The sequence below is a fragment of the Haplochromis burtoni genome, unplaced genomic scaffold, assembly GCF_018398535.1.
Source record: "Haplochromis burtoni strain Fernald_Lab_line unplaced genomic scaffold, NCSU_Asbu1 Contig_163, whole genome shotgun sequence".
Lineage (NCBI taxonomy): Eukaryota > Metazoa > Chordata > Actinopteri > Cichliformes > Cichlidae > Haplochromis > Haplochromis burtoni.
Window position 1 is genome coordinate 130,188 of NW_024582524.1, and position 12,075 is coordinate 142,262.

Sequence of the window (12,075 nt, forward strand, 5' to 3'; positions counted from 1 at the left end):
TATATATATATATATAATTTATTGGGTATTTATTATTATTTATAAAAGTGCCATTTAGCCGGTATATATAAAATATATAATACATAAAAAAAATTCTCACAACATTATAATAGCAATCACACACCACCAACAACAGTAATAATAATAACAACAGTAATTTATAAAAATTTAATAATAATAATGATGATAATAATAAGGATCAACTGGTCCTGTTGAAGACACTCATAATCTTCATCAAATCTTCATGACGCAGTTACTGTTAATTCCGTTTTGCAAGTCGGGATTGGAAAATCCCATTCGTCTGAGGAATGTATAAAAACAGCGCATCTCAGATACAAGCCAATTCCTTCTGGCCCTGGCAGCCTTCAGCATCAGCGGAAACTTGACAAGTGCTTCCCAGCAGCGCACCATGCCCTCTATATTCAGTAAGTAATTTGCAGGCTGTGGTGCGCGAGTTTCCTGCGTATCTTCCTCTTTTCATTCATTCATTCGTTCATTCTTGTTCTGTCTCCCCAAGCAGATGTGCACGTTTTCTCTGCGGTGATGCTGGCCGCTCTGCTTCTCTGCGCTTCCGGCGCTCCGATTGAAGACGGAAGTGTGGCAGGTGACTTCTCAGGTGAGGAGACGGAGGAGGCGGAGATGTCCACTGTCAAGCCTTTTAATATATGGAGGTCACTCTTTGACTCAGCTCAAGAATACGAGAAAGCGGTAAGGGCCTGCTCATTAACTATGATTAACAGGTGTCATCAAGTCCGATTGGGGTTCCCTCGGACCCCTGGGACTCTAAAATACTTCCAGCCTATTTAAGTTGTATTTTAATTCTTTTCTATTAGTTTGAGCACCATTTCCAGACTCTGGAGAATCGCGATCAAGCTTTGGACTCCCACACCCCCGCCTCTATCCCGAAGCACTGCAATATTACCAAGTTCAGAAAGGTGAGAGCTCCTTTCTCTTTTTCTAATGCTGTCACTAACAAAGGTCGGTGGAGGGGTTGGGGTTAGTTCGATAACTCGGGCTGTTCTTCTCTCCTTTGTGCAGGAGACTTGTCTCCAGACGCTGGCCAAGGGTCTGCTCATCTATTCGGTTTTACTCAAGCACGTAGAGAAGGAGTACCGCGGCAGTTTGAACTTCTCCGACGCTCCGTCAAACATCGGCACTCTGATCGACCTGGCCGGCATGGTCAAAGGAAAGGTGGGTTTGACACGCGTCTTTAACTATCCTCCGAGGAAAAGTCAAATTTGACTTTGCAGCAGTCTCTTGGGTATTTCCTGTCAGTAATGTTAGGAAGACAGATAAAGTAGATTTACTTCAGAAAAAAAAACAATCCACTACATACAGATATTAAAAGTAAAATTCACAATAAAAGGTGACTTCTCTACCTTTAGCTGTCACAAAGCCCAGTAACAACATTTCTATTGTAAATGTGAGAGGAGCAGAAGTGATAGGTAGCACAAAATCTCAATTAAATACATCACCTCTCATACTACATCATTGTTTCACCAGAATGCCTGTTGTCTTAGTACTGTCACATTATCACTCCTGCGTCCTGTTCCTAAATAACACCTCATTCTACCATCTCTTCTAACCCACAGATGAAAAACAGCAATCAAGTCACACCGCTGACCAGCAGTGAGGAGGAGCAGCTTCTCAAGGAGGTCAACAGCCCTGATCCTTACCACAGCAAGTTGAACGCCTACAGCATCCTGAGAGCCCTCAAAGCCTTCCTGAGTGAGGGGAAAAGAGCTGTTTGTAGAATGGAAAAGCAACTGAACCAATCAGCAGATACCAGTTGCTAAAAAGACGAATAATGCTCAAATTACATTCAGTTATGAAATAATAACTCAGGGAAAACTGGATGGTTTTGACACTCCTACTTTCTCAAGATCATAACCTCCTCTGGGTACAGCAGGCCCCACAGCAACATACTGTGTATGTAGAATCACCTGCTGTGCTATTCTTATTTATCTTATTTATAATTGGTAGAGATTATTTATTAGAGAAAAATCTATTGTGCAGGAGAAATGCAGTGTAAATACAATTTGCACTGTACTTGTAATTAGCATTTCTGGTGCTGATTACTATTTATTGTTAAAGAATTTTACAGTACAGTGATCTCTTATGTAACACAACTGACTTTATTTTTTTGCATATGCTGAAATAAAAAAAAAATCATTTGCATAAAAAGCAAGGACTTATTCTTTCCCCGACATTTCACACATTTCAACGCAGCAGCGCATTCTGCAAATGCATGAATCTTGACACTTAGATTTAGATCAGTCAACTCAACACATTTATATACACACATTTAAAGGTGGACGGAAAATGTTCCCGTTAATCTATGACTATGACTCATCATTACCATGTAAGATTGATACATTTGATATACCAAAACTTTATAATTGCTCAGTAAAATATTTGCTATCAGTTTCTTCTGCATGAAAGCGACTGGATTGTTTATATTAAGGAAGAAAAGAGTCGTTTCTTTGAGGATTTATTTTCAGAAATGTTAAATTACAAATAAAAACTAAGAAAAAAACAGGAAACAAACATCAGTGCTTCGCATTAACAAAAAATAACCCTCCAACTGATAGTCCAAATCAGCATGTATTTCAAGGGACAAACCTGTTCACACATCTCTGTACATGTACCATAGTTACAGACTACATGGAAATGGATAACATCCAATCAACACTTTACAGATAGTGAGAAACAATGTACAAATGTCATCTGATCATTATTATTTTTAGAGGGGAAAGCAAAAGAAGTCCATTTCGTCCAGTCACAGGTGGCTCACATGGTTTGGTTGATGGTTAGGGATTGGTCGTGTGAAGATGTTCCTCAGCCCCAGAGCAAGCTAGAAGACAACAAAGAAAATCAATATTAAAACATCCTTGGAAATATGTTACTGACATAGTGAGGAAATAATAGTGTGATGTATTAACAGCATTGCCAAAATATATATATATGTATAAAAAAAAAAAAACATGCTTACAAACGTTATCACAACTATCACTATGTAACTATGTTACATGGGCTGCTAACACACAGAAGTCCTGAAAACTTAACAATTTTGAGTTGTACAGGATGTTGTTTAGCGCAGCTCAGCAGAATGCAGTGCATTTAAAAAACAAACAAACAAACAAAAAACACATCCCCCCATGGGATGAAACAGTTAACCCCCTTTTCCATTAGTACATACTTGGATCGACTCGCCATGGATCGGCCACGACTTGACTGGTTTTCCTTTATATTCAGTACTACGCAGCGTGTGTGGTTGTCATCACAGCAACGCATCAAAGCGTCCCGCGATGTAATTAACATGCAAAACAAAGGCTATATAAAAGGTGGATGTCGAGGCAAGAATAAACCTACTGCTCGGTCCGTGGCTTTTTGTCAGACTCGGGGAACACAGTTGTTTCCATCGAGTGACGCTACTGACCAGCCAATCGGTGGTATACAGTCTGATGATGTCACATTTTAATATGTGTTTGGATCGTTGGAACCCGGGCCAAGCAGGTACTTAAAAAAAAACAGGTATTATGACCTAATGGAAAACCCTGTAAACCATGGCGAACGGTGCCGAGTCGATCCGAGTAGGTACTGATGGAAAAGGGGCTTTAAAGTCCTGGAAAACAAACAAAAAAAATTTACATCTCATGATTTTAAGATAATCCACTAAAATGCAAAATAGAGAATTTTGCTATCATACCACTTGTACATCATATTTAAATGCTTTGCAGAACGGTGCAAAAGTCTTGTGCCGACTCATTTCTTTATATTTTGCTTCCAAGCAGCCAGACTTTCTTGTAACTTTTTTAAGTGGTGTAGAGCAACAGTTCTCCAAGTTTTTTGAAAGTCTTTTAAAGTCTTCCTTGGACATAGGTTGCTTTTTTCACTTATTCTCAGTGCCATCCCTGTACCTGACCAGCATCGTCATACATGCTAAAAAAGACACTAAATGTACATGTTAATTTCTAAAATATTGAAAACAATGACCACAGCTTAACTAAAGTCATAATTTCATATTGAATTATTTGCTTGTTCTCATATTTAAACAAAATCAAATCTCTATATAAAGTAAAAACAAACACACTGATATTATTAGCAACGGGCTGTTGAGACTGGGGAGGCGGAGGAGGCGCAACAAGCAGCTCAGTTTCTGGTAAATATAGGTTACCTTTTTTCCTGTTTATCTATACTGAGATAACAGACAAGCCGTACATGATGCAATAGGTTCTTAAAAAAAAAAAAAAAATTAAAAAAACAGAAATAAAAAAGATAAGAGATTATTACAGGACTAAAAATAGCCTCACATCAGTATTCCAAGGCGGGTATTAAGACATCACACATCCTTTTCTCTTCAAGCTATCATTCAACTTTGTTAAATGGGCAGTTTTACTTAAAGAATGAACTGTTTTGACATATAATGTATTTTCATCCTTATGTACATGGTCTAAGTGTACATGAATAATCCCTACAATGACCCTACTTCATGAGACTGGACATAAATCTTGTTGGTCAGGAGCTCCCCCCCCCAAAAAAAACCCCCGATGTATTATTTGACTTTGGATCTAGGAGTAGGATGCTTTATTTTATTACACACATCTCAGACAGATTTGTCTTACCTTAAGAAAGTAGGTTCAGGCATCCCTGGATCTGCTCCTCGTTTGAAACCTGTAAGTCAAAACCATAAATAAGAATTACGAGGTGATTCTTGTAAGGCACGTTCAAATATACAAGACACCAACTAACAGTTTTGAATTTCAGTGCAGTCCTCGTGTGCAATATTTTTCCCCACACAAAACCACATTGTACCCCTTGAACATAACTTCTTTTGTACACTTTATAATGTGTAAATAACTCATGTAAAGTGCACTATTCTACTGCTCAGCTCCATACCATTTAGGTTTAATAATAATAATAATGGATTGGATTTATATAGCGCTTTTCAAGGCACCCAAAGCGCTTTACAATGCCACTATTCATTCACTCTCGCATTCACACACTGGTGGAGGCAGCTACAGTTGTAGCCACAGCTGCCCTGGGGCAGACTGACAGAAGCAAGGCTGCCATATCGCGCCATCGGCCCCTCTGGCCAACACCAGTAGGCGGTAGGGTAAAGTGTCTTGCCCAAGGACACAACGACCAGGACAGAGAGCCCGGCGATCGAACCGGCGACCTTCCGGTTACAGATACGCTTTATTTTCACTTGAATGTTAAAGCTCAAATGAGTGGGGCTCGATTAGTGCTGAAGCGCTGGTGCACACATGACAGAGGAAAAAAGAATATACCGAAACTTTAAAGATGAGAAAAGAAATACGATGATGGCAAGATCTAAACATAAATCCCCCTTATTGAAAGCATTTTTTGGGGGTGGGGGTGGTCCCTCAAATTTGGAGATATGAATTTGAGCACCGGTTTTACTCATATTGTGGTTTATAACTAGTTTCGAGCCACAGTGAGTAAAAATACTGTCCTGTTGAGAACTAATGAAGCAAATCATTTGCTACTTCAGTGATTACAGTGCGTCAGCAGAATGCAAACAGACCCAGCAAAACATCTTGCTTTCATTAAACTAGCTTAGATCAGATCATTCCACAAGCAGCAGAAGACTACAAATTCATATCCCCTGATATCAATACTTCTGCCTTCATTTAAAGTCAAGGAAGTAGTTGAGCCTGACACAAGACATTCTCCAAAAAAAAAGATAAGAGGATCCCAGAAGGTGAAAAATAGCCTCCTGTTACCACTCTCCTAATATCAAGGGTAAAACCTGATTTCTTTGGCTGTTTTGTTTAGACCCGTCAGGTGATCACTGTGTCTAAGTTTAATTACATACAGGTGTATCAGAATCTATCGTGGGGCGATCGTGGCTCAAGAGTTGGGAGTTCGCCTTGTAATCGGAAAGTTGCCGGTTCGAGCCCCGGCTTGGACAGTTTCGGTCGTTGTGTCCTTGGGCAAGACACTTCACCTGTTGCCCGGTGGTGTTCAGAGGGCCCGGTGGCGCCAGTGTCCAGCAGCCTCGCCTCTGTCAGTGCGCCCCAAGGTGGCTGTGGCTACAACGTAGCTTGCCATCACCAGTGTGTGAATGGGTGGATGACTGGATGTGTAAAGCGCTTTTGGGTCCTTAGGGACTAGTAAAGCGCTATACAAATACAGGCCATTTATCCAGTGCGAAGTCAGAGTGATTGTTTCCATGTGATAACAGAACACGTAGGTGTCCGGTGAAATCGTCACCAACTTTACAGCTCCTGTATGCTTCGACCCCTTCAGCACCCTCGCCTTAACCAATGTTTCTGATCCAGAGTGTCCTGATTTGAGCTAAGTGCAGGAAGGTATTCATTCATGTGTGAAACCGGGATGGGCCACGTAGCCTTCAAATTACATCACGATATTTCAAGAAAGTTTTCCGTAACAAGATTTCTGAAATGTAGAAATTTTTTTTTTTATTTGCTCCACTTGCAGCTTGCAGGCAGCAGCAATCACAAGTGGAAGTAAATGATAGACATTTCCCACTGAGCTGTCATTGATGACACACTTCCTAATCTGAAGTGTGAATTTATTAAAAGAAGGTGCCGATAGCATCCGCAGCAGTATTATGGTGCAACACCAGTGACACAGCCTAAGTTAAATGTAAGCACAAAAGCAGCCCGTGATGCTGATCCCCTACAACCCATCCAGAATTCGGGCTCCCACAGAATGTCTTCTGTATGCCACACAGCCAATCAATTACAGACGCTCCTGGCATCAAGAGGCCACATCTAAAGGTCAGTCTAAGGTTTGCCAGTGAACATCTAAATTATTCAGAGAAGGTTTAGGAGAAAGTGGTGTGGTCGTCAACTCGACCTGCTGTGTTTGGAGGAAGAAAAATGTTGAGTATGAAGCAAAGAACACCATCCCCACAGTCAGGCACAGAGGTGGAAACATTATGCTTGGGGATGTTTTTCTGCCAAGGACAACTTCACTTCATTGATGGTCCTATGAACAAGGCCATGTACTGTAAAATCATGGACAAGAACCACCTTCCCTCAGCCAGGACACTGAAGATGAGTCGTGGGTGGGTCTTCCAGCATGACAATGACCCAAAACATTCTGTCAAGGCAACAAAGGAGGGGCTAAAGACGCATATTAAGGTCATGGAGTGGCCTAGCCAGACTCCCCCACTGTCAAGTCCTGCTTTTCCACCATCTAACTACTTCAGTTTGTTTCACAACACCACTTGCTCTTCCTGTCTTAACTAGTGATCGCTCCAACAGTGCTGTAAATGGTTTTCCATTTGGGTGGTACATCACCAGCTGCTAGTATCTCCTTTGTAGCCTCGTAGTGCATATCGACTATGTTTTTGCCTCAAGTGGTGAAACACGTTTGCCTCTTTCAGTTTTCTTGTATCTTTTGCAAAGATGTTGGAGGCTGTTGAAGTAGCCCCATGTTTAGGCACCAAATTGTCATCAGAGGCTGACGCACCACTCTTGCTCTTGCGTAATATTATCTGACACAATATATGTGGTATAGCCATAGCGTGAAAACATTCATCATTTAATATACTAGTTGTTTAACTTGCTTGAAATATATAGAAAATGGTGGTAACCCAACAGCAGCATGTATTTAATTTAAGACTATTCTTCCCCAAGTAAATGAGCTGCACATGCAGAAAAGGCTCAGCAGGAGGGAAATGAGAGAAAGTGTGACATCACTGTTGGTGTTTCCAATATACTGAGAGGAATCTCTTAAGGCGTATGGTCACACATGCACAAGTCTCAACTTCCCCCACATAATCCAAACCACAGCCATGCAAAAGTTTCAACTTCCCCATCAAAGCTCCCAAATACAGTGATGCACAGGTCTTCCCCAACACTCCTTCAAACCACAGCCAGCTATTTCAGGATCACAGAAATGTCTGAAGAAAAACTGTTTTGAATCTACTACCACAGGGACGTGTTACCCGTAAGGCACACAAGGTCACAGTTTACATCACTAAAGCAGAAGGGAACTCAACTCGCATAGTCAGCAAAGTGCTGCAAACAGAATGATATGCATTTGTGGCGGAGGTGGGGGCACAACATGGGAATCCTAGCAGGTTAGCATAAACTTAACTTTCAAAATAAGAGTGAAGGGACTGTCCACAAATTTAAAAGAATAAAAAGTTTAAAAAAATATGAGTCAGAAAATATACCAGGGGTCTGTTAATTTACTTGGGCAGGCCACCCAATCAACTCTATGTGTGGTAAATGCCATGATAAACCATCATCCTTCCCTTTTTCTAAAAACATCAAGTAGGGTTCCACCGCTGGCGTTATGTTTGCGAGTGGGCAACAAATAAGAGCCAACATTGGCCTATACCAGATATATCAATATCAGTAAACTTGTCGTTTTGGGCAATTTTGAAATCTTATTGATTTACATACAGACAAGCGATGTGTTTTGGGTCTTCTTGTAAGATAAAGAGATAACCTTTCGCCTTTAAAATTCAGACCCCGTTTTGTTGCTGACTGCTTGAGGGCTTTTGGGTTGTTGTTTTTAAAAAAAAAAAAAAAAAAAAAAAAAAAAAAAAAAATCGCTCATATTTTCTTGGCCTGCTTTGCTTTAAAATTCAGAAGAGACATTTATATTTATATTTATATACGGCCTATGTGAATATATGTTACACGTGTTTAGAGCAGCTCATATACATCTCCATACCTACTTTTCCTGCCTTATCAGCACTGGTTTAAAAAAAACAAAACAAAACAAAAAAACCCCCACCAAAGGCTACGTTCACACTGCAGGCGAAAGCGCATCAAATCCGACTTTTTGACCCTATGGGACCCATATCTGATCATGGTATAATAGTTTGAACAGCACAAATCTGATATTTTCAAATCCGACCTAGGTCACTTTCGTATGTGGTACTGAATCCGATACATATCTGATGTTTTAGAAAGTGACTGCTGCTTGAATGGTCGTGTCACATTACATCTGTCTTTTACGTCACTGACACAAGACAGACGCCAATTATCGGCGCCGGAGAAGCGCCCGAACACTTCCTGACCATCTAGTGTAGATGTTAGTGAAACTGTTGGGAAGGCAACATTGGAGAAACGTTGTTTTATTTGTACTGTATAATCTGCAGATTCTGACAGAAATCTGCAACTATCCTTTGAAGCACCGCTCCTCTCTAAAACAGCAATAGGGATAATTATTAGGCCATATGTAAATAACAAAATAACTTTATAATTTCAAGCAAAATTAGGAAACATAAAGTCCGAAACAAGTCTTTATATTTAGGGCCATCAGTCAAACAATACTGTTTGGTCTGGGTCTAAACAGAGCGTGTTGTGTGTGACGTCTTCTTTTGCGCATGCGGGCCGCTTGAGGGTTCACACTAGAGCACGTTTTCTGTCACATTTTATTTGTAGTGTGAACAACCAGACTAAAAAAAATCGGATTTGATCAAAAAAATCGGAATTGAGTATTAAACTAAACTACGCTTCAAATTTGATAAATGTCGTCATTAATTCCCTCTGACCTTTGCCGTTTGGCTTCCACCACGATAAAAATCTCTCTCTGTACTTCAAGAACAGCTTCCCATCTCAAATCTCTGTTTTCGGCATTATTCATTTGCTTATTACCCACCTCGTACCAGAAAGCCTAATTTCTGATGTTCAATACTGAAGAGAGAAATATTTTTTTTATAATTATGTAATATTGCAGAACATTTTAAAGGTTATCTGCTATAAAAATCCAGGCCAGGGAAATCTCCTTCATGTTTTTCTGTTTTATTCTCAGTTACTTTGACACAAAGGCATCTGCTTTAATGCTCACGCCTCTGATAAAGTCTCACATGTATCAGTACTGATAAATGATCAGAATTATAATATTTCTGTCTATCTGAGGTAAAACTGATTAGCCATACAAATCCATAGCATGAGTTCATGCTACATGAGTTCCTCTACAACGTACAGCAAAGCCATAGCTGATAGACTAGAGACACTTCAGTTTATTAAAAATAAAACTGGGGCTCGCAACATTTTATTAATCATGTTATGTTTGATATGCTGTTTTAACGAGGGCCCCAATACAACACGTCAACCTCACCGGGACAGAAGAAAATACAGTTTAATGCTAAGAAGCTGCGCTAACCGGTTAGCATTAGCATCATCTCGCCGCATACCCCTCACTCCTATTCGGATACTGACCGAGGTACAGCACGGTTGGAATAAAACCCCATCGGATGACAAACTGGCCGCACTGGAACAGCTGCTGCAGCCGCTGTTTGCTCTCTTTGCTCAGTTTAGCCATGTTATGATCCCGAACAGACAGTCTCGTGCTGCTTCCAAGGGCAGGAAAAAGGAAGTGATGTTGAAGAGCTAAACACTTACCTTCTCCAGCTGTCATAGGACGCCTCCTTGTGGATGGGCGTGTGGCGGCGGCTGGTTGGAGTTTACATGCTAAACTGCCACACTTTAACTTTAGAAACAGATAGCATGTTCTCGATGAGATGATTTTACTGATTATGCCAGTTTTCTTTAAGCGGATTTGGCTTTAATTAAAGCCAAAACTTTATTAAGTCGATAAAACCGTTTAACTAACATTAGGCCCTCCCAGAGTCAATAGTTTGGAGCAATGTTCTTCTCCACTGTGGATGTAGACAACCATAAAGATCAGCAGAAAGCAAATCACATCACACACATGGTTTAAACTTATATACTGTACCTATGGAGCAGTTTTGCTAGAAAAAAATGGGAGCAGTTATTTATTGACAGATGCACAAAATCCTAAAGACACACTGAAATACAGTAAGACAGGCAAACAGAGCTTGAAAGTCAATATCTTGTACTAGGACCTTTATTCTTTAACACAGCCTAGACACTGAGGCAAGATTACTTGTCCTTTCTTGAAGTAGTCTTAAGGATTCTTGAAGAACATTTAAAGCTCTTCTCCAGATGTTGGCTACATTTTGTTCTGCTCGCTGTCAAAATGATCCCACACTGCTTTAGTAATCCATCACTGGCAGCATTGTGTTGTGTCTTTTTCTATTCAGGTATGTTTCCACTGCACTGGCAGTGTGTTTGGGGGTCATCAGTATCTACTGATTTTCAGTCCAGTTCTTGTGTACCTCAGCATGCCTTCTCCCGGCATGGAGAGAGAGCTACTGCTCAAGATCACTTTAAAAATAAGAAGTGAGGGGTGACTCCAGACTTGTCACAGTCCTGTATGTGCATGCTTTATATAAAAACTTGAAAGGGTTTCAGGTGACTTTATTAGTGTGATGTTTAGTGATGAGCAGAAAAACAAACACAAGAGCAGAAAAGTGAAATATAGAAACACTTTATTCCCAGAAGTTGTAGCAGTGAGTTATTTTCAGACGTAGAAAGGCCAATATAACCGGTCTTGAGTACAACAGTATGATGTACAACAACAGCTTACCCGTTCACATTCTGTTAAACCACACACAGAAAAACATGATTATTGTCCCACCACGCTACAGACACACAGCTCTAGTATACAGACAACAGACTACAAGTTTGCTTGGGGGTCGAGCAGCATGAACGCTTGATTTAAGACATCAAAATTAGCTGATGGTTGGAGTTTTTATTTGTTTGCTGGTACAAGAGAATATCACCATGTCTTGTGCAGTGATGAACGACAAGAGGAGACACAGGAAACACGTCACTAAAGCACTACAAACAGCTGGAATGGTGAGTGGCTCACAGGACGGGAAAGATGCCCTGTTGCTTCAGACGATCTTCCACATTTAAGGTAGAGTCAGTGGAACTTCACTGTGAAGTACCAAATTCTTTAATCACTTTGGAACCTTTAAAAAAAGAGCAACAAAGCATTTTTCTCTTACAGGGAAAGACAATGTTTGAGAGTCAAAACTTTCTCATGAATAAGAAAATACCAGCGCTGAAAAAACACAACTCATTTGTTCTTCCATGTGCAAAATTTAATACTTAAATCACACACGCACGCACACACAGCCATCATCCATTAAAAACCCAAATCCTCTTTGTCTTGGTTTTAAATTTTTGCCATCAAATACACAGCAGTTCAGGAAGGAGCGAGGGGGGTGGGGGGTTGGTGGGGCAGGGGTAA

The 12,075-nt window shown here is 40.4% G+C and overlaps 2 protein-coding genes across 2 annotated transcripts; one reads left to right on the forward strand and one right to left on the reverse strand.

Annotated features, from left to right (window-relative positions):
• Positions 1-526: 526 nt before the first annotated feature.
• LOC102312333 (interleukin-6-like) lies at positions 527-2,002 on the forward strand. The gene is made up of 4 exons (XM_005933013.2): positions 527-708; positions 834-935; positions 1,039-1,191; positions 1,593-2,002. Exons 1-4 carry the CDS (start codon positions 544-546, stop codon positions 1,794-1,796), a joined length of 624 nt encoding a protein of 207 aa, XP_005933075.2. The 5' UTR covers positions 527-543; the 3' UTR covers positions 1,797-2,002.
• A 112-nt stretch (positions 2,003-2,114) lies between these two features.
• Positions 2,115-10,352, reverse strand: tomm7 (translocase of outer mitochondrial membrane 7 homolog (yeast)). Its single transcript, XM_005932904.3, has 3 exons — positions 10,176-10,352; positions 4,626-4,674; positions 2,115-2,854 (listed from the first exon to the last, which is right to left on the reverse strand). Exons 1-3 carry the CDS (start codon positions 10,276-10,278, stop codon positions 2,839-2,841), a joined length of 168 nt encoding a protein of 55 aa, XP_005932966.2. The 5' UTR covers positions 10,279-10,352; the 3' UTR covers positions 2,115-2,838.
• Between the last annotated feature and the right edge of the window lie 1,723 nt (positions 10,353-12,075).